The following is a 23,322-nucleotide window of genomic DNA, read 5'->3' as shown; positions in this document are numbered from 1 at the left end:
TCCAGACTGAGAAACATCAGTAATTATCTTTCAAGGCAAAGAGGTAAACACAACCACGTCCCTTGGCAGAAGCTGGGGTGCAGGAGGCGGTCCAGACAAAACCAGAGGGGCAATAGCAAGAAGAAACAGTCACAACCCTGTTGGGAGAGTCTGTTCCTAGAGTCAGACATGCGGAGGGATGCAGGCACGGCCTTACATGAAGGGGAACATAAGTGCAGGGTGCCATATGGCTCAGAACTGCCAGACGTGTCCTCAACATGATGACAGGACCTGCCTGTAATTGCCTGACCAGTTTTTCCACTGCGTGAAAAGTGCTCCTGTGGGAGATAAGCTTTTGCTGATATTGTTTCCAGGCAGGCTCCAGGAAATCCAGTGAACTGTGTCAGGAAGAGGAAGGACTTGTCCTGCTTCACCACAGAACCCAGAGAACTGAGAATTTTATGTGCTGTCTCTAGATCTTGAAGGACTTGCATCTTCAGTGACCCCTTTAGCAGCCAGTTCTCCAACAGAGCCTGAAAAGGCTAATCCCCATGTTATGAGATGAACTGAAATTGTAGCCCTGAAAAAGTCCCTTAGTGTCAGGCAGTACCTTGTGTGCACAGTGTCACGACCCAAAGACATTTCAGATGAGATGCCTGAGCAAGTCAAAAGCGTTGCCACAGTTGACTGAGCTGACTGATTTCTAGGATTCCGTGGCTCCGAGATCCCCTAGGATTCTAGCAGGAGCCCAAATATATAAGCAGTAAATCTCTCTGGAGATCGTGGGCTGCCTGGCCTTCGTGCACAGCAATAAAACCTCCTACCGGTGGTTTTGCAACTGACCCCACTCCAACACTAATGCAAATCAGGAGATATGAAAGATTATTAAAATCGTTTTAGGGAGAAGAAAAGGCTGTACTAAAATAAGGAATAAATGAAATAAAAAAATGAGAAAGGCAGGCAGAGAGAACAGGGCATCGGTGTGCCACGCTGCTCCTTCGCAGCAGCGGAAAACCTAATAAAATCCAGTACAGACTTAACAAAGCAAAGTGGTAAGAGTAAATTACATAAAAGAGGGAAAGATACCAATAAATGAGGGGTGCAATGCAAATTTTTCTGAATTCTTTGGCAACAGAACGAGGCAGCGGAGGAGCCAAGCTAGTGAAAGAGCTCTGTGATACACCCAGCTCCTGCAGGGCTGCAGGAGGATGAACAGAGGAGCGTGGCCAACATGGACCGCGAACACACAGAAACCTCGGGCTGCAGCACGAGCGATACGAGCACACCCAGCATGTACGGACAGACAGATGCACGCTTGGAGGAGAATGCTGGATTCCCTTCTGAGAAACATTAGTGTCGGGACTCCCAACAGGCTGTCTGCCAAGGGGGATAATTAAGCTAAATAAAAATACACAACAGTAACAGCTCCACAAATGAGTATAATTTAATTACCACATTCAATATAGGAGACCCACTTCCCATGAGTTTTCCATTGTGACCAGAGAGGAGACAATAGCAACAGAACGTGCTGCAGAAAGGAAGATTCATTTACTAAAAAGAGGCTTTCTATTAGGGTCTGCATATTAAACAACATCACAGCTTTCTATAATCATGTCATAATCTTGCTATAAAATTCAATCAAAGCAACAGCTTGTGAGTGTCCAAAAATCAATGGAACTGTATGAGAAATGATTGCGGATCTAACACTGGGATTTATTTCAACGCTTAATCTGTGGTGGTGGTAAGGAACATCTAAACAAGAGGGAAGCAGGTGTCCTGCAAACACCTCTTAGGGAAGAGCTCTCCCTCAAATTCAGAGGACACACAAGCAGTGGACACGCTACAGTTCACTTAATACTACCCATTTGTTTGATTTTTGCAAAAAGAGGTCATTTCTATCCACTCATCTTCCTAAAATAAAAGAGTTGTTAAACCAAACAGGGCATAGTCTCCTCTGGAATCCCAAGCCACTGGCATAGTTTCACTGAGCTGAATTTAAAATGCAGGAGCTGCAGATTTGCTTTATTCATTAGTGCTGAAATGCAATAGAAAGCGAGAACTAACATGCTGGGCTTCTGAAGAGCTTTATACACTGCGTAATGCACCTCTAGGGTGCTCATCTGTTAAGTGAGAGAGAAGTGAAAATATTTTTCCTCCCCTTCTCCCTCTAGTGAAAACACTTAGTGGACAGCTCAGGCTCAGTTCTTTTGAAAGTAATGGAGCGAGTGTATCCACTCAATTATTTAAAACAGTTGAATAATTGCAGTCCTGTCAGCTCAGAAGACATCTCTCTGTTAAAGCTGCTGCACAAAACCATTTCTGTGCAGACGATCACAGTACCGCTAGTTTTCTCTTTATTTATTTCCACATTCTCCGAGTCGGAGCCACTGGTGAGGGATGAGGCCGCGTGCCCCTGTTTGCAGCTAGTTTTGCCGCAGGGTAAAACTTGGTAAGTAGAAGGAAGGAAGAAGGGAGGTAGGGACACCTTGGGAGCTTTTTTGCAGGTGGCAGGTTTATACGTGGGCTGTGCTGGCTGATGACTACATGAATCCTTACAGAAATCTCTCAGGGCATGGTGTGTGTCGTAGACAAATGTTAGAATAGTAGGCTTATAGGAAAATGGATTCAGACAGCCAGGAGAGTCCAAGGATGGAAGAGGATTGGCCACCAAGTCCTCTTGCTAAAGACCCCCTGGAGAAGCTCCTTTAGCAGAGTCTAGAAGATTGGAGGGTTACCACATTTGCTTCCACAGATTCCAATGCACAGAGGAAAACCACCGCGGAGTATGCGAAGATCGCTAGATGTTTCTTCCCTACCCCCAAAACATGCAGAGAATCAGAGCTCCAATGCACACGCTCATCAGTGCCACTGCTTTGTTCCACAGCTGCCCTGAGCTCAGTCCTGTCCTGTTCAAAAGTGTGTGTTTTGCCTCCTCCGTCAGGGGTGGTAAGACACAGAACAAGAACGACCAGACTCACAAGCTGAGCCGTGGACATGTGCGCATCCATCTAACCTGATCGTTTGAAAATGAAGATTTGTTCCTTTCTTTTTACTACTCCCACCAGTAATGGCTTTCTGGGACAGCTTTCAAGCAGATTGCATGAAACAACTACCAAGGCAAATGAACTATATAAAGCATACACAGAGTGCTGAGAATTTTCATATCTTCCTTAACTGGCTCACCTTAGTGGGTACTTCTCTCCAGGGTCCCTCCCCAAGTGGAAAAGCAGCGGCAGGCTGGTGTGCTCCTCCTGTGTATGTGTTGTCACTCCAGAGACATTCTGCCCAGGACAGAAATCAATGCCCTGCAGTGAAGAGGAGAGAGGTCAACAAGGGAGGGAGAAAAATTTTAGCTGATGCCACTTTCTTCAGCACCTTGTTCCAATATACCCACCAAACCTCAGAATTATTTTAAACCAAGAATCCACTTCAGTGTGCAGAACGGATTCTGATCTGATGGGGTAAAATCAGGTGACAATGTTAGCGTTGCACTGACATAAAAGCTGAAGCAGACCTTACAGTCTTGCCTTATAAAAAAGTAATCTCTATAAAATATTCATTAAAATGAAATGGCAAAACAAAAGACAAAGAGGTGAAACCATTTAATCATAAAAATTCTGCACCCGGAAAGTATCTTCTCTCTTTGGTTTCTCTGGCTTTGAAATAACACAGAGAGGATCGGATCACTTGGCAGTTCTGATCAAAAAGCGACGGTCCCAGAGGAAACACCCAGCGAAACCAAGGGGCATTACCCTGACAGGCAACGGGCACCTGCTAGCTTCCCTGAAAACTCAGCTTGCCAGCACCTGACCCCAGACCTGAAGGATTTGTTTCACTGAAGAACGAAGCCAATCTGGGTAATTTTAAAGAAAGGGGTGCATTTGTTGATCTGATTCATAGCGTCTCACCTGAGGCACCCACCTGGGAAGGAGAGTGGGGCTGAAAGAACTGCGTTAAGTTCAGAGACATTCCTGTCACGAACATTCAGGTCTGCAGGGTCAGAAGTTGGGATTTTCCCAGTAGGGGCAGTGGATACGGAGGGCACAAATACTGGCATTCTCCCTTTGCTAGCAGCTATGGCTTAAAGTGCTCGCTGGCCACGGAGGGACTGAGCTAGCCGACTGCTAGCCCAGAGCGGTGAGCTCTCTGCATCTGCCCTTGCACGCCTTGCCAGGCTGCGTCTCCCGAAGCCCAGCCAGTTATTAGCCAGGTGTCGAGCTCCCTAATCACCTAGAGCCTGGCCTGCAGTCTTGAGGGCTAACAGAACCCATTTAAGCCCTGGGAATAGCAAAAAATGCAAAGCACTAATTTCACTGAACAGCAAATAAAGCAGGGGGCCCCACAGACCGGCAAGGACTAGCACCAAATGGACTTGTTAAAGCTCAGTTTTACAATTCCAGCTAACACGCTGCGCTCCTTACAATACCTCAAAACGCCCCAAGACACGGACAGAGACATGGAGAGAAGGTAAATGGGAATATTTCAATGGAGGTGGGAAAGCAGCTGTAGCATTTGCTTATAAAACAAACAAACTGAAAAGGCTCTCTACAGATGTGGGTAGGATTTGATTGGCAAACAATTTTCTAAAAATATCCAGTGTTTTTAATGGACAGCTGGTCAGTGGAGCAGTTAATATTCTGCTTTTCAATAAAGCAAGAAGTTTAGAAGCCCATGAAATCCCATTTATCTGCACAGAGCTATAGATTCCTGAATCACTGACTGGAAAAATAAGGGAGTTGCTTGATAGGTTGTAGTGGCCTACCAATAATGGACTTTAAATGGATACAAAAATGATTGACCTTTCCACCTTGTGACACCACAGGCCTCTGAAAGACACAGTGAAAAATAGATTTTTATTTTTATTTTTTCAAAGGAACGGTTAATGAAAAGGTATCAAAGCCCACGTAACATCCAAATTATAATTTGGATGCAAATCAAACAAGCAATTTAATTAAGAGCCCGCTAATTGGTACAATGCTCTTCAGCTGCAAATGCTTTAGTTTGAAAGAAGATTTTAGTCTCTTGGGTATTTGTTTTTACATTGCTCTGTTTACATTTTATCTTTTGTTTCTTATAAAATCCTTGTAGCTGAGACTCCAGAACACAACCCAGGCTACGTCCCAAAGCCTCCCAGGAAAGAAAGGGCTGTGACCACTCGCCTGATGCCACTAGCCACAAGCTATCTGTCTTTCTAATCTAAACACTCAATGCCCTCTTCAAAAGTAGACTATTGGGGAAAAAATAAAATAAATAGGAAAAAAAAAAAATCAAGCATACCGTTTTATGACATTGATGAATAACTCTCTTGAAACGTGGCTGAAACCGCCCTTTAAATTTCTAAGGCCTTTCAACTTTAGCTCCACAAATAAAATTGACTATTATTATTTTTACGTACTGTGTGACTGCCAATATTCAACCTACAGAGAGAGCATAAAATATTTTCTACCTGCTCATCAACAAATGAGCAAAAAATAAGAGGTAAAATTACATCCTCGTACCCCTGATCAAGGCATTGTCCTGCATCAGAGTAAGTAATTCACTACAGATACAGCCAGAGGAGATCAGTCTTCCCTCCCTTAATTTATCACACACAACTCTATGTCATTTTTATTATTTTTTTTTTGTAAGTCAAAGCATTTTCAGTTCTCAGGATGGAAAGAGAAACATCAGCTATACCAGTAAACTGAAAGTCTGTGATCCCCAAGTCTGGATTGCTTTTCTTTTCTGGAGCAAAACCAGTAAAAATTAAATCTGGTTAAGATTTGAGAAGTATTTAAAGCGGAGACAATACACACTCCGGAGCATCTGGACAATGCCTCTGGGTTGCTTGGAGAGCATACAAATTTGGTCACTTGTGGTGCTGGGAGCTGGGGCGGAGGGACACGCCAAAACTCCTTGTTCTATGTCTTGGATGGGAGAGAAAGAGCTGCCCTCCAGCTCCGCCACCCCAGACAGGCTGCGGGACAACAGGCCTGCTGAGGAAGGGCACTCTCCTCCTGGGAGAGTGGTGAAGGCTGATAGAGGATAATTTTAAATCATGTCACCATTTTGGATCATTTCTTGCTCTTTATTAAACAATTTATTATTTTTTTCCCCTTGTAAAAGCCTGATCCAACAACATGCCCCGTGGAGCCCAAGAACGCTGTGAGCTTCAACAATAAATGCAAACGGGCCAAATTCTCAGCCTGAGCAAAAGCCACATCGTTCCACGGGCAGCAGAGGTGCTCTCCCCATTTATGCTGACAAGGGACCGGCTTCAGCTCTCTGGCACTGCCAGGGGGATGGCAACTTCACCCCAAAATAAAGCCATGTTATGTTGGAGAAAAGCAGGGAGGTAGCTACGCCTGCCCAACCCAGCAAGATAACGAAACCCCGTCAACTACCACTTCATCTGCTGTTACTTCGTTAAGCTGTTTATTTGGCAGACTGTTAATAACAGTATGCAGAGGATCAATAGCCAGTGAAAGCACGTGCATAACATTTTACTCTGCACACTACCCAAGGTAATTTGCATGTTTACAGGTAACACTGATCAAACAAAGTAGAAAGGTCACTCCCTGTGTTTAACTAAATTCTTGGATCTTTTCTCCTCAATTATTAAAGCATGAAAGTCATACTAGAAGATCCTATTTAGAGCACGTTAGCTCTGTGCCTTCTAAGGGAGCCCATAAAAGAGCATCAGATGGCAACCAGAAATAGCTCAGCTCCTGCACCCCGTCTCTTGCACGGGCACAGTGTTTTGCACCACTGAACAGACCTGGTTGCTGCAGGAGAAATTCCAGCAATCCTTTTTTTAAAAAACAAAACAAAAAACAAAAACAAAAAAAAAACAACACAAAAACATTTCCTGCACATCAGGTAAACCTTTCAGTGAGCACGTCTTTCTGCCCTTCTCCCCAGCAATCGTGTAACCTGGATTGTTTTTCCCTTCTTAAGATCTAGCGGCTATTGGTTGCACAGCTTATGCTTTAATTTCCAGAGCAAATGGACCACAGATGCTATGTCAATATAGACATGAGACAAATACAGCCGGTTGCCAGTTTGGGCTCTCCGCCAAGTGATGGAATCACCACTTGTGTTAACGTAAGCCCTCTGGCAATTCGTCACCCTGGCGCTATCCCAGATCCCTCCGACTTGACAAGCGGCTGCAGATTTTGATAGCGGCGCGGCAAATCTGGGGTCTGTCTCCTGGTCATGTCTCCTCATTCCGCCACACAAAACCCAGAGCAGCAAAACTGTATTAATATTGGAAGGGGAAAAGAACAGCAGTTAATTAAAGCCAGGAATGTTGTTTCTTGCTGTTTGCCACAGCACGGGTAAGCGGCCGTTCTCACTCTCCTGGCAATTCCCAGCAAAAGCCTCCCAAACCAGAGCTCTAAGTGACCAGACCCCTGAAAGTGTGACTGCCAAGCTTCAACCCTGTTGAACAAAAATTGCTTCTAATGTGTTAACTGTCTGGAAGAGACCCCAGAAGATGGGCAGATCAGCAAGCCTCCAGCGGCTCTCAAGCAGAAGCGATCAATGGCTAGCTCATATGCTCAGAGGACCACAATCAAATGTCATTATTTGTGAGGTTCTACTTGACTTCACATCCCCCTCGCAGAAAAGGCTTTATCGATCCCTTCACGTTGAAGAGAAGGGCAATCAGACAGACTGCGGCAGGAATAACCCCGTTGGCATTTTACATTAAAACAATAGGGTCTTCTGGCAGGCACCTACACCAGTCATTTAAAGACACAGGAGCTCTCACGGAAAACCACTGAAGACTACTAACAAGATACTAAGCTGACAGCAGAAAGGTTGATGTTATCAGCCACTCTCCAATGAACCAAAGGTGTTTTCCACATTTTTTCTTAATTATTTTTTCCCCTTCTTGCATCACTGCTCTTGGAGGGCCCAAGAACTATTCTCTGCTGGACAGTCTCTGTGGCAGGCAGAGAGAAGGAAATTTCCTTTCCCTGGCTAGCTCATACTTCTGCCTTTTCTACATAGCATTACATTAGTGAATTCCTGGAGGACTTGCTACTTACACAGATCCATAGAGAATATACATTTTTTCAAACCGCTTCTTCCAAACAAGGAAGACGAAGTGTACCTCTCCCTTCAATCCAATGGACAAAATAATTCATAACAACGCAGACTCTGAGGGCTCGTATTTTAGGAATGGGAAGCTGTGCACCTAGCGTCATGGCTGTGGGCACCAGTAGCGATAATACAGAAATGCCAAGTTTGCATGCGTTATTTGTCATGCACTTTGCAATTCAGTTCCAATTTGGTAATCAACAAGATTGTCTTACTGACTAAAAGGATAGATGATGAGAGCAACAAGAACAGCAATTTACAGGAGACTTCCAGTAAGAGTCCTGCGTGACTTGTGCCATACAGGAGAGGGAGGTCCCCGTGATCATCCTTAGAGTTCTTACTTCTGCTCCGATACACAACACATGTGGCTGCTTTTATTACTGCTGATTTTTGCTAGAAGAAAGGTGGCCAATGATGGTGGAAGAGCTTATGCGCTGATACCCACCAGTCCTAGAGCAATAGGGACTCAGGTCTTGTGCAGGGTGAAGATTTCTCTCCCTCGACCAAACTATTTTAAAATCTTTTAACTATTTAAAAATATAAACACGTTTTTCAAGTAAAGTTTCCTTTTCATCTACCTCTGTGTCCTATTTATCACCTCTTAAATGTCAGATATGTCCAACTACGTAAACTTGAGCCACCTGTATGAATGGAGATGAAAGCCAGGTAAACAGACCCAAATAAGCATCCTAAAGGAAAAACGTCCCACAGGGTGCTTACTCGCACTTGCTCTGTTGAGTGAGCCTTCCCTTTATGCTTCCAAGAGACTAACCAGTCAAGAATGCAAGTTACGTAGGTAACCCAGTTAACAGCAAAGACAGCATCAAGGTATCCTCTCCAGCACTAAGACTACAGGAGTTTGTAAGAGCAGTTAGACTAGAAAAAAAATTGCTTTGGGGTTAAAAACCAAACAAACAAAAAAATAGGAAGAACAGAACAGCAAACTTCATCTTCGTGAAAAATGACAAATTTTAATCCCAGGCCATAAGGCAGAGGATGCAGACCAGTAAGGACACGTTAATGTCATGGGAGCCTAAGATGAGTGTAAACCTGTGTACTGCTTGCATGGGATCTTTCCAGTGTAAACATTCCAACTCCCATACGGGCAGAAGCATTCATATCCCTGTTATGCTTTCCTAGGCTTTGCTTTCTGCAAGCCGCTTCTCTCTGGTACATTTTTATTTGTATATACATACTTTATTACTTAACTAACTTATACCGAATTCAAAGGCATAGCTTTCCAGGTTAGAGGCCAAAATCACACACATTCTTTCTAGTTAATCCTGAAAGATCTGGTAGTCCTAAACAGACCCAAGACATGCACTAATTTCACATCTTCCAACATCAACACGAAAACGTGGTTCTGGCTGCTTTAATGGTATAATCTCATCTAAAAGTCAAACAAAACCGCACAAAGTCTGGATTAAAAACAGCGCAAGTTTTCTGTATTGATGATTTCCCACACTGCCAATTACCAAGGGGATTTTGAAAACAAAAGGAGGTTTGGCTCAAATGTGCCACGTATCCGTCACAATGATGAGATACTCAGCTACCCATAAAACAAACCTCTTGAAAAATTTGCAGACAGCTGCTTTGACACATTTGGCCAACTTCAGACCTCTTTGAAATGGATGGCATGTCAACCAGATATGTCTGTTTATTGCAGGTCTGACTTTGGACCTTCAGACCGAAAGCATTTCACATTTGAGAGTTTAATAAATCATGACACTGGATTCACAGTAAGGTTAACGACCATGCAAAATATCACACAATTAACAAAGCCTCATTAGCTGAAGTTCTACTGGGATGGCAAATCAAACTTATTGAACAGCAAACCTGCCGACAGTCAGAATTCCTAATGCCACACACGCGCGTGTATTTAAATATGTTTTTCAAAAGAAATTAGCAAACCAGTTGGCCTTTTTGATTCTGGCAGCAAAAGTGTAGTCCAATATCAATACAGCTGAGAACACCAGTCACTGAAAGAGGCAACTGTACCATAAGGTGAGTTTACAAAACTCCTAAAAGAGGATTCAGAACTGTGAAACTCTTCTGCATTCTGATTTATTTCTATTTTTAAACTTGCAAGGCTTGTAATTAATGGCTCGAGGACATGAGGAGAATTGGAACAAATTTCAGCCTCAGCTTCCTCTGCATGTTGTTAATGGCTAGTCTGTCCACTAATGTGCTCCAATTTTACCCACATCAACCACATGTGATACAAGCTGCAGGAAAGCAAGTGAATTTTTAATCATCTCTCTGATGTACAGTATAATTGCTGACTTTTATCAGGCAGTAGTTAAACAAAGACTTAGAAAGAAATAAATATTCCTTAATTGCACAACTGCCATTGCTCACAGTAGGAGAGCCTTTGAAATGAGTAACTGGTCCCCATTATCACGTCTACACACGTAGTCAGACATGTACAAATAAGTTTAGACCAATGTTGATGTTTATTTATGTCCCAACTAGGTATGTAAGTGTGCGCGTGTGCTTATATTACAATGGAGAGCAATTATTCATGTGTGACATTATCTTCCACGCACATGGGAAAAGCATGCCTCTGAGCCCACGCGTGTACCCACATGCAGGCACATACAAGCTCCCGGTGCCTCTCACACAGGGAAAAATCTTCCACACTGTGCCACGTGTAATATATGGGTTTTACTCGCATACTAACCTAGACAAATACATTATCTCATTTTAGCTGTGTAGAATTAGCATTGAGACAGAGCGTGCGATGCATTTCTGGAGCCAACTTTCCTTTCCTTCTTACTCTGTGTAAAACAGAAACTTTTGAGTCCTGGAGCATTACAGTCTTTAAAAGCGAAACACGCGTATTTACAGCCCCGAATGTAAATTACTCCCTTGGAGCTGACGCTTCCTTCTACCCCCAGGACATCCCAATGAAAGAAACTCTGCACTTTTACATCGACAAATGTCACCAGCACTTATTTCTGCACCTGTGATGCCTTGAGGACCCACCATAAGTTAAAAAAAAAAAAAAAAGGGACATAAAAAAAATAAATCATACAAACAGTCCCTCCCCAATACCAGCCTGCTGTCAAAATTGCTGAGAGCTGTGCCATAATGCATTTAGTTCATGTCTGAAGGTATAATCAGCAAGGCACATGTGTGAACCTGCCATTCAAGAAATGCCCCAGAGTTTAGTACCCAAGTCTGAGGCAAGAAAGATACAAAAGAAGAAAAATAACAGTGCTTAACATCCCATTGTGAGAAGATCAGCCAGGAAATTACAAAAGCTGTGCCTATTTGGCAAATAAAATGTTTTACATCTTATAGAGTGATATGGGCTTGCAAAAGTGCTGATAATAGATTAAACACATGTACTCTACTGTTTTCAACAACTGCTGTTCTTTCCACTGTGTGGTTCCTACGGCTTTCCTTTTCCTTTCAAGAAAAAACCCCACAACCAAAACAACACACCAACAAACCCAGCCCATTTCCATTCGAATAGTTGAGGGAACCAGGTTTTTTGTACTAGATATTGCGAGATACACGATCAATGCAGCATCAGACTCCAAGCTCAAGCTTTGTAAGGGTATACATGAAAACTCAGAATTCAGCAGGGAAAGAAGGGGCATTAAGCACTGATTAAAGAGAGCACCCCTCAGAACAACTCAGATTTTGCTCATTTTCCTCTGCTTGTCTCCAACTTCAGTAGAGGGCGGCTGTGACACCAGTCCCCTTAGCTTTTGCAGCAGATCTGGTAGCTCTTAAGAGGCTGCGAATAAAATGTTGGCTTACAAGCGCACAGCGACATTCTCCAATTTAAAACTCTGTTTTAAAGGATTATTTTTCCCCAGGATAACGAACGATACCAGGGTGCAGGTCGGTGTCCTGTTACCTTGCTGTACTCCTCCCAGGAGTTGCTCCAGGTCCAGTAGTGAGCCTTGTAAAGCCCGACCCTCACCGCCATCATCTCGTTGCCACGATAATAGAATATGGGCCTGAGAAGGAGAGCAAAGCTGTATGAGAAACACCATCGCATTGGGCTCGGGCAGCCACCGCCGCAGCAGCCCCGCTGATAAGGGAGACAAACACTTCAGTGGGGTCTGACTTCCGATTCAGCTATCAGTCAGAAACAGGCTGCCTCCTAATAGTCTCCACTGCAAGGTTTTCAATTAACATTTTTTAAAGTGTTCATCAAGTTGAGAGCTCACACGGCGCAAAAATGAAACATTATACAGCTTGGCTGCCAGTGATTGTTAATCCTTGAACTATCAGACCCTGTTATTTCCTATAGAGCGTGCCGATTTAAACACCAAATGTCTCAGAAGCGGTGCATGTGCGCACAAGAGCGAAAGGGGGATTCAGAGACTATGTGATGCTTAGCCTCCTCGGTACGGCAGCACCAAGCTATGTGCTGTTAGTGTCACATGGACAGGGTGGCCCGGGAGGACACCAGATGCTGGCCTGTTCTGGATGCCATCTCAGAAAAAATCCATATGGAAAAACCTGGCAGCCAGACATGCTATATTTTTAACTTCTGCTCATTTATTTTTTTTCCCCCAAAACCTCCCTTAGGATCATCTAAATGTACCGCTGAAAACTGCATATTTTTTTCCTGGAGGTCTTCCTAAATAAGAATACATTTGAGAAATGCACTTTTCTCAGAGCATTTGGTCTGCACCCGTGCACATGCTGGGCATTCCAGATCAGTTCCTGTTGGTTTCCCCGATAACGTGCTCTTGTTTTTTGAGGGAACAGTACAAAATTTTACAGAAACAGAATATCTGCAGGAGAGAGGTTTGATTTCTTGGTGCAGTTCATCACACAAGGACATCAGACTTAGTCAGCTCTTCTCTCCAGTTGTTTCAGGCTGCTGACAGGGCGAGATCGTGACGCCGTTTATCACTATCGGTAGGGTACATACATCTTTGTCTTTCATTCAGAGACGCCACTTGGCAAAGCCTACTCACTCTGGTGATGCCACCTTGAAAAAACAGTCCCTAAATACAAGATAAGATTAAAATCTCCACATCTGAATGTCAGGAGTGGCCTTACATCTCTTCTATTTTAAAATTGTAGCCTCCCCTGCAGGTTCCTCGCACAAACAATGAGCCTTTCTCCTTTGTCACCAGCAACTGCCTGTGAACAAAGGGGAAACTTGCTGCCAGTAGTGCCCACTCCTGCATCCTTAACCCACCTGGTGAAATAAAGGCAGCTTGAGAGGTCTGCCAAAATGCAGAACCTGATCTAAACCAGTCCCATTAACAAAATAAAAAGCCCAAACAAACATACTACAAAACATGCCAGTCTCCTTCCTTTGCTGTAACACTCACTATTTGACAAGCTCTTACATGCCCCTTTGATTGAAGATGTGGAGGTTAGGTTTTTGCCCTTTTTTTTTTTTTAATAAATTTTCCATCTTTAAAAGATTACAGTTTGTACTCAAAATTCTGCTATTACTGATTTCTTTTTTCCCTATTCACCTTTTCCTTTTTAAGCTTAAAAGAACACGACAACTGCATCATCTGGATAGTTTTTGGGGGCTATAGGAACTGTGACCTGATCAGGTCTGGGGGGAAAAAATAAAAATAAGGAAAAAAAAAAAGAAGAAGAAAAAAAAAGACTAAAAAAAGAAGGAAAAACAAGAAAAAAAAAGGAAGAAAAAAGGAGTGAAAAAAAGAAGGAAAAAAAGGAAAAAAAAAAAAAAAGAAAAGAAGGAAAAGCCACGATGTGCCCTGAGTGACTGCTCACTAGTGTAACACAAACACCGCCAGTTCCAAGGAGCTGGTGACTGCAATGAAATTCTCTTTTAAAACGACAAAGCAGCTTTACAAACTTTCAGAAGTAGAGATGGGATAAGCTGTGTTTGAGGAACCTGCAGTGTGCTATGTCAGCCACTGGCTGAGCTCTCAGGTAATACTGTATGCAATGCTTTGCTTAACAGGCACAAAAGCAGTTTTACGGAACAAAAGCCTACATCCAACACAGAAAAGAACTCAAATATGTTTTCCACGCGTATCTTTCCTTGCTACCTCACAGACAAAGAATATGTTTGTATTCAGATTTCCTGGGCTGCCAAATTCCTCATCAAAATCACAACTACAAGACCTCTTTTGACCTCCAACCCTTCCAACGAGCGAGCTGATATTTGCTGTCAAATCGTAGCGCCTGTACCCAACCGCTGGCAGCATGCCTCCACGCCCCAAAAGATCCCAGGTCTTTAACCCAAATCTATTCTTGCAAAAGCATACACAGAAACAAGACCTTGGGAGGAGGTGGGATTCCAGATCATCCGCACCCGCCCAGCCTACACCCCCCAGTCTCTCTCAAACAGGGGCTACAAAGACCCAGCATACACTCTTGGATGTTTTTCCAGTAATAAATAATGTATTCTCCCCTACCCAGGCTACAGTTTTCAGGCTTTTATCTCCCCTATTGCCATATGTTGTTCCAGGGATCCCTGCTAACCCCCTGACATTTTCATCTGTCCCCAGACTCCACTGTACGGCAACATGCCACATGTTAGGAAATCCCTCCTCTGCTTGCTCCACCAGAGAATTAGCACATTGCGTAAAGCTCCGGTGCAACCCCACCTCATTGAGCAGGAGCAAAGATGCATCAATTCAGTTTATAAAATATTTCTGTAAGCTTGATTTAAAAAAAAAAAAACAACCAAAAAACACAACAAAACAAAAAAGAAACCCCCAAACTTGGCATCACTTCACTTTGGAGGCAAGAGTCGGAGCTCTGGGCTCATAACTAACCTGTCAATTAGCTTGCCCTGCAAGATGGCAGGTAAAAGGTCGATGCCGTCAATCTGTCTGTCACTGGGAGGCTGCAGTCCCGCCAGGGAGAGGCTGGTGGTGAAGAGATCCATCACGTTGCCCAGCTGATGACTGACCTGAAAAATCAACAGAAATGCATTTGCAAGAAGACCTTCAATAAAAGCCGAAACGAAAACAGGCTGGTTTCCACCAAAGCAGAAGTATTGCTTCTTGAACCTCCTCCTCTGCTAAGCATCCTTTGAGACTATCTTCCTTTACAGTGCTGCAGTCACTAGCAAACCTCCTCTTAAAATAATAAAGGAGATGAACCAAAATGCAAATGCTCCCCGTAAACGGAGAATTATGGATCATTTTTTCATTTTCCTCTCTCTCTTCTCACTTCTCTATGCACATACTTTACAGGAGCATGTTTTCGCAGAGTTCAACTTGATTTAGCAAATTCCAAGTCACTCGTGGATTGAAAAATCAGCACTTAAACCAAGAAAAAACACAGTCCTTGATTTGTTCCCTCTCCAGGTCATCTCTGGAGTCTAGAATACCCTAAGAGAGCTCCCAGAAAGCACTGGGATAGATGGATAATAACAAAAAGAGCCCAATGACTTCATCTGCAAACCATTTCCAACAATTCAAGAACTGTAAAGTTGTGGTATTTTTAGTATATATTTTAATAAGAGAGAAAAACATCTGGTTTTGGCTCCAATGGAGATGTGCAAGCTTTTTTTTTTTCCTTCCTTAATTGGAAGCCATACTTATCTCTCTGGTTTTAATTATTTATATTTTAAAAATCTAAAAAGTCTGTTCTGACTGATACTTTCTGAATCTTTGCTCCCATCCTCCTTGTGGTATGCTACAGTTATCTGCTGTAGGATGTTTAATTAGCCAGCGACACACTAAATTGAAGCAGATACGTTCCAATCAAGAGCAAGACTGTTTTGCACCAGGATGCACCAGCACAAGATGTGACATGAAAAGAGCCTTTTCAGCCGTACCACTTGCTCGGAGACAAGAAGCCATCTGATACAAGCCCACATCTGTAAGTACAGAAGCACTTTCTGACTCAAATCCAAGCTCTAGCAGCAGCCTTGCAATTGTCAGTGTGAACATTACGATGCTGGGACTATCAAAGACTTTTTATCTCGGAATCCTCTTTTTACGCACAAACAGACCCCCAGCCTGTAAGCTGACACTAATTATTTAAATACAACAACAAATGATTACATGATAAACGAATTTTCGCAAAATGCTGTCTCTAGAAAAAAAAAATGAAGAGAAAATGTTATTTTTGTTGGGACACTAAGCCTTTTATTAAGGGACTGGGCTGAAAAAAGTGAACACAAAGGAAAAATTAACAAGCTTGAAAAAAAATAATCTGGAGAAAGCAACATGCAGGGGACTGATCACAAGTTTAACATTATAATATCACATTACTTAATTATAGTAATTTCAAATTTTAATGGCTTTCATTCATCAAAAGGTGTTGGCAGGAACACATAATATTAAAGCTGCATACAAGAATATTTCCAGGACTCTGAAGAGATCAAAGTGCAAAGCTCTAAGCACAAGAGGAAGCCTGACCATGGAAACCCATGCCCAGGAAAGCAGTTGGATCAGGCAATCGAGATCAATAGATCTTGCAAAAGGTCTGGGACATTTGAGGTTAAGCCTTATTCCTGGCCATTGCTGCAGCAGGCGGCCTGGAAGAGGACGTGCTCAGCCTGTCCTTGTAGGCAGTGACAAACAGAGATGAGCCCACAAATCCCTCACAAAAGCAGATGTATAGATGAAGCTCCCTCTCTGCATGGAGAAAAGGATGGGGATCTTCTCATACACATACAGCTGTGGAGAAGGAAACAGAACTGAGCCCTCCGATGGGGTAACCCCGCTTCTGGCTCTCCCCAGGGCCATTTGGCAAACACAGAACCAAAGGCGGCTGTGTCATCCGTGGGATTAGCTGGGGCAGACAGTGCTGCGTGCTGCTTGGACCTTCACCTTGCATAGGCTCTTCTCTGGTCTCAGATGTGCACTCAAAAAGGACTGACATTAAAAAAAATAAATAATCAGTATACACGTGTGCAAAAAAGAAACCGAATCCAAACCATCAGCTCACACCTTACAGAGCTGGGCAGCCTCATGGGCCACTGGTGTTGGGATTGCTGCACTCCCTCTGAAGTCAGAGGGGATTACAAATGCTCAGCGTCTCAGCAAAGATGCTCAGTCCCTCATAGGCTCATCTGCTGGTTAATTTACCCCGAGTGTGCCTTCGGAGAGCTGCAGGGTCAGCAGAACACCATATGCAGAGCTCAGAGTCTAATAAAGAGGAGATCTGGCACACGCCTGCTCCCTGACAACTGCTACGTCAGGAGCAGGCGGGCAAGCTGGTGTCTGAGACTTTTTGTAATTAGGTCTCTCACAATTTATAAGGCAAATCCAAAAGTCACTCTTCTCGTCGTCGCTCCATTCCCTCGCCTCAATCTTTTGATAACAGGCAGCAAGAGGCAACCACTGACCTGAGACTCGTGCCTCTAATATCACCTAATTTATACATCGCGTTGTGACAATCCTGTGGGGCCACCATGGTCTTCTTGTACTGGCCCTTATTAACCATAACCAGATGTAGATGACTCTCTTTAATCATCAAATTACGTTCCTGGTCTCAGACAACATTTTTCCGTGAAGCAGAGAAAACTTCTTAAGGAAATTAAATGCCCATGCCACAGCCACTTGGATTTATCTGTGCTCTGCAGCACCACATTGAAGAAGGGGGGGAAAAAAAAAAGGTTAATATTTATATAAAACTTTGAAGTATTTTCAGAGAAAAATAAAGAAATTACCATTTTCTCCTGTCAACAGTGCTCTTTCATTCTAGTTGCCTTTCCCATATTTTATTTTTTTTTTTAAGAAAAGAAAAAGAAAAATCCAGAGAGGGCAACAGCCCAGAGAAAATAAATAATATATAAAAAAGAGTGAGATCAGATATTGCTCGTATCAGTGAGAAACAGCCGGTATTACGCACGTAAGAACGGATTTCTCCCCCTTCCTTCCCCCCCTGCTTTTTAATAAACTCTCAGTATACACATAACGTCTTTAAGAAAATGAAATCCTTTTGCTGTGGGCCACGTCGCTAGAAGAAATAGTCACCACTGCTGTTATCAGTGCTTTCAAGCTTTAACTCTGAATCAAAGGCGACAATTAATAAAGTCGCCCCCGCCAGGAATGGAAAGGAGGAAAGCTAAATATTTGAAACTGGGTGAACAAATGTCAGGGTGTTTTTAAATAAAATCCTTTTACAGTTATCACAGCGAGCAGACCTGATATCCCTGTCTAATTCAATTTCAATTTGCGCCCCATGGGAGATAGCGAAGAAAAGGTTGCAATGCTGTCTTTGGGTTGATATGTTCTTTTCTCCTTCAGGAAGCAGGCACGAGAGAGGAAGGGGAGGAGGGTGAGGGAAGAGAGGAGGAGGATTCAAATACCAACAGAATATGATTTTTTTTTTTTTTCCAGCTGGATCCTTCCAGAAGGCAGATGTGATGTGGGGAATGTTGAAATGCTGATTTGTTGTGAATTCACCTGGAAAACGTAGCTGAGGAGGAAACTGCAGAAAGGCTGTTTGTGTGTGAATAAATATTCCTGATGGGGGACCAGAATTAACTGAATGTTGATGCCAAGAGCAACATGCGCTCCTGAGGCATCCCTCTCCCCCAAAAAACTGCAAATCAGCCAACTCCATCAATTATCCTAACCTCTACCAATATCCTGTCAAGTGTTCACAATCCTGTCACCTCACTTTTCGTTTAAATAAAAAGGTACTCCTTTATTTCAGCAAACACATGTACCCTTTAACAGAAATAACCCCCCCACACACCCTGTATATCAATAAGATTATTAATAAACTGCCAGTTCCCATCAGCAGAATGAGCCTTCCACCCAATAACTGGATTTCACTGGCCTGAGACACAAGTCCTCTTTTCTGGCTGCAGTTGTGCCAACTGGAAAAGTCACTGGTCCTCTGCCTGCTCCTCAAAATGTCCACAGCTGGGAAAGAACAACCGTTGCACTGGGAGCAACCCCGGCGCAGGACGGAGGAGTTGACCCTTCATCATTGTGCTTGGTACTGCTGAGAAGCTCTTTGCTTCCACCCTGGTTCAGGGCTCCCAAGCCTTTGTTTCCTTCAGCTCGTTTGAAGAGAAAGAGCAATGAGAGACTTTGAAGCAGTTTTCCCACATTTTACGGATTCTTGGACTACACAGGATTTAAGCTGACTAGTTTAAACTCGCAGTCAGGAAGGTGTTGAAGCTACAGACTCCACAAGATACAGAAAAGAAGCCAAAAATGTACTAGCAAACGCGTGTCTCTTCACTTACTATGTCAGCAAAAGAGGCAATTATGAAGCAATAACTACAGGCGCCCCACAGGCCAACGGAGCATGAGCTGTATTACACAGAAGCAATGCCAAACCTCTCACCTGCGGTCAGTGCTGCTGTGGGTACCAGTGCTGGAGCCTCGATGGCAAGAATACAAGCAGAAAAGACATATAAGTAGCTATATCACATATTTACTTATCAGTAGCATCGTGTGGGGGTCTAACTCGGAGCAAAGCAGCACATCCTGGGGACAGCGTTCAGAAACGGCTTCTCAAGGCACCCGAGTGGAGTCCCAGAGGACATCTGGGAGCGTAACGCCCGCACGTGCAGACATTTGGCAGGCAACATCGTGAACTGGAGCCCAGGGTAGGAAGGATTTAAAGTTAAGCACGTGCTTAAGAGCCAAGGATGATATCAGCAGTGGTGGAGGAGGGGATTTTCGGGCACATACCTGCCCAGTGAGACAGTAAGCACACTCTCCAGCTCCCTGAGCATGCATGGGCTCGTGATAGTACAGCATCGGTCAGTCCACCCTCCTACGCAAACACGTTAATTCTGCACAGAAATGACTGTTCACAGGAATTCAAACAGCAGCTTCAACTGTGGCCTCAGGCAGGAAGCCATGCATCACGCCAGGCTACTGAGATCGTTTTGCACCACATAAAGCTTCACTGCTGCGCTACGTGCAAAAGACTACCTGAGAGAGGGGTACTGGCCAGTTACGGCTAGAAAAGAAGCAGGCACAGTGATTTCTCTACTCATGTTCTTAATTATCCTCAGAGTTACGACAATGGAAAGAATTTTTAAATTTGGTATTTACTTGTCCCCATTTATAATGCATGTTTACTTTTAGCACATTATTCAGTTTGGACATGGAAAACAAAACAGTCAGCTTCAGTTTCATGTTCTCGTATGCTAGCCCAAGGCTGTTTAACTTGGCTTGTAAAGGCTTTATGGAAATGTTTAAATTTAAACAAAAAGACTGTTTTCATTTCAAATTAAAAAAATAATAAAACATCCCTAGTAGGTTTAGTGAACTCTCTAAAAATGATGAAACCAAACTACCCTCCTGCCCTCAGCTGCAGATCTAAGCTATCTGATGGGCTTCCTCCTAAACGTAAATGATAAAATATCATTATCCTGACTCAATTAAACCACTGAAAAGGAATGCAACTTAGAAAAATGTTTTATTTATGAATAGTTTGCAGTCTTAAGAACAGTGCCCAGTTAACGAAGTAGCACTTTCTTCAGGGATGAGAGATGCTCACAAAGGGGAGGGAATCTGTATTATTTACTGTGAACCCTGCCTGCAGAAGAATTGATCGCATCTTTCTTTAATGAGAACTGGGACAAGAGAGGCTGGTAGTGCCACTGGAGGATTATTTTGAAGTGATCATATCTGAATTTGTGTACAGGCAGGAAAGAGCAATAGTCTGGTATCTAGACCTCCCCTAGTGGAACTTTTATCAAACATGAAAGCGAGAGCTGTGAGGGTCAAACCACCTGATACTTCAGGGCACAGAGAGTGCGTATGGGCAACACACTCCTGCTCTAGACTGGGACACACGTTAGCAACCTGTCTTTATACTCCAATTTGTTCAAACATGTAACCCACTGAAAATATTGTGTTCCACAAGACTAACGGGTTTAAATAGAGCAGGAAGACAAAAAGACCAGACCGCTTGGGGCTCGCAAAAGTATTGATCAGAGACACTCCAGATGCAAATTTGCAAAAATGAACAGGAATGGCATTGTTCTTGAGGGGCAGCATTCGGCTCCTTATTTAGACAGACGTCTGGACTGACACAGGCATGTTAAAAGTGTGATCCAAAGCCCACTGAATCCAGCAAGAACGATTCCACTCACTTCAGTCCACTTAAGACAAATCAGAATTCTTAAAAGCGGATACTCACCCCTCCTGCAGGTATATGTCCGGGCCACCAAGCAATAGCTGGTTCTCTCATGCCACCTTCAAAGGTGGTTTGTTTGCCACAGAGAAAACGACCATTGCTTCCTCCTAGAGAAGGAAAAGAAGCCGTACAACCCACAATATATCAATATCATATTTCGAAGGGACACTGTTAACTAGGGAATTTTTAGGCTAGTTTTAAGTGAATTTTCATTTCTGCACGAATGCTTCTTCAAATAACATGCCCAGAGTTATTTGGATTTGGTTTTTTTGTTGTTTTGTTTGGTTTTGTGTTGGGTTTTTTTTTAAATATACCTTTAAGATGAAATTTTAGGAGTCTCTTTTCAGGTCAGGGAGAAAGCGATAGTTAAACACAACTTGCTATCAACCAAACAAAGAAAAAAAAACAAAACCTAAACAAACAGAAAATACTTTGCTGGCATTTCCCTTCCCTTTAAGGATGTTAACTGCTGTTTGTAACTAAAGGAAATCTGACAGTTTCAGGCAGAAACAGTATTTTTTTCATAATCCTTTTAAAGCACCAGAGCAGTATTAGATGCAGATACGAGAATGAGAAAAATAATCATGCATTCCCTGAATGTTCACTCTCAGAGATAGCAAGTGCGTTGCAGGAATGTCCGGGTTTTTAACCCAGCCTCGTAGCTAAGCTTGCTGAGGAGCAAACAGGGAGGTCCTGCGACTGATTCCAGGTCACACAAAGTCAAACACAGCGGCTCAGCTGAAATCAGAACTCAGGATACTCCCTGCTTTGTGGTCCAATAACCACGAGACAGCCTGCCTCCAAACAGAAGAGAGTGGGTTATAAAATCAATTTGCAATGACTCTGTTCGGGAGAAACAATCATTTAAACAAAAGAAAACTTGTGGAGTAACAAAAATATTTTTTCTTCGTGCTATTTTCATGAGAGCTAAAGAAGGAGGACGTCTTGAACTCTCTGTAATTACTCAGAAAGCTCAACTATGCATTTGGCAGATGGAGAGTAAACACTCTGCTAAGTTATTGTGCCTGGTCTTGAATAAATTAAAAATATTCACCCCCTGACAGTGGAGCACGAAGTAGAAACGCACACAGGTGAACGGACAGACTGGGTCAGGCCAAAAGTCCATGTAGCTAAGAGTATCTCCTCCAACGGTGACCAGAAGTAATGACCATAAGCTAACTCTAAATGTAAGTGCTCTGGATTTTGAGGCTTCTGCTAACTGCAGAAGAGAAAACTCCAGGTACAGCTCTCTCTACCCCCACCCCCCAGACAAGGAGACTTAAGCCTTGATTGCACAACCCCAGCCCAGTTTGTTCATCCGAGACTCACCTTGTTTAGGAGCTGAAATGAGAGCAGCCCCATTATCGGAGGTGAAAAACACAAAAGTGTTCTCACTGATACCCAGCTTCTGAAGATGCTTTAGGATTTTTCCAATGCTATCATCAATTTCCCGCACAGCGTCCCCATATCTGAGGCAAAAGTAGATGCAAAACATTAAAGGCAGCAAAAGAGGAAAAGTGTCACGCAGCATAATGCATTGCAATCAGCCACAACGCTTTTAGTGGACGTTAATTTATACCTGTGCTGCAGAAACACTTCTCTTATGCATCAAGTACTGTACGAAAGTTTTTCACTGCTAAACCCGTGTCTCTTACCTGGTGAGAGCAACTTCTCCTGGGTATTAAGCATCAGATTTTGTTTAGATATGAGCCACTCTTGGACAGAGACCAGCAACCGATATAAATTTAGCTATAAAGTTCTCAAATACAGGCAAAGCCACTTCACCATAGACTTGAGGCTAATAACGCAGTTTTGCTTATAGATGCTGGTTTGAAACAGCAATCTCAGAAGGAAGCCTCACAATTATCTGCAGAGCTCTTTGCCTCCTGTAAATTGAGTTTTTCACGCATGTTTTTCTACTTGCTAGTCTGATTTATAGGCTTTTAAAACAGGCACTAATCGTACAAAAGCCTTCCAAAAATCATCTGTGCCACATACAGCACTTCATTACTCACACAACTGGCAAAGGAGCTTAGACTCCCCCTTCTCCCCCATTTTAGTCACATGATCTTCATTTCAGATTATAGCAAAATTATTAAAGAACAATCCAAGCGAAGTCCTCATTAACTAACGTATTTCAGTGCACACATACACTTTTGAGAAATTATCCATATACTTGGATCTAATAAACGTTGCTTAGGTTTTCTGTTTCTGCAGCATGAGGTATTA

General features: G+C 43.1%; 1 protein-coding gene across 2 annotated transcripts in view; it reads right to left on the bottom strand.

Annotated features, from left to right (window-relative positions):
* GALNS (galactosamine (N-acetyl)-6-sulfatase) overlaps window positions 1–23,322 on the bottom strand; it is a 49,253-nt gene that overhangs the window by 14,402 nt on the left and 11,529 nt on the right. For both annotated transcript variants that reach the window (XM_074582692.1, XM_074582693.1), the window contains exons 8-12: window positions 22,423–22,562; window positions 21,097–21,200; window positions 14,799–14,935; window positions 11,930–12,032; window positions 3,163–3,284 (exon numbers count right to left, since the gene is read on the bottom strand). In XM_074582692.1, the coding sequence (XP_074438793.1) occupies window positions 3,163–3,284; window positions 11,930–12,032; window positions 14,799–14,935; window positions 21,097–21,200; window positions 22,423–22,562 (606 nt within the window). The remainder of the gene's footprint in view (window positions 1–3,162; window positions 3,285–11,929; window positions 12,033–14,798; window positions 14,936–21,096; window positions 21,201–22,422; window positions 22,563–23,322) is intronic.

The sequence above is a fragment of the Larus michahellis genome, chromosome 4 (genome assembly GCF_964199755.1).
Source record: "Larus michahellis chromosome 4, bLarMic1.1, whole genome shotgun sequence".
Taxonomy (NCBI): domain Eukaryota; kingdom Metazoa; phylum Chordata; class Aves; order Charadriiformes; family Laridae; genus Larus; species Larus michahellis.
The sequence above is the reverse complement of the archived record's forward strand: the minus strand, read 5'-3'. Positions and strand labels throughout refer to the sequence as shown.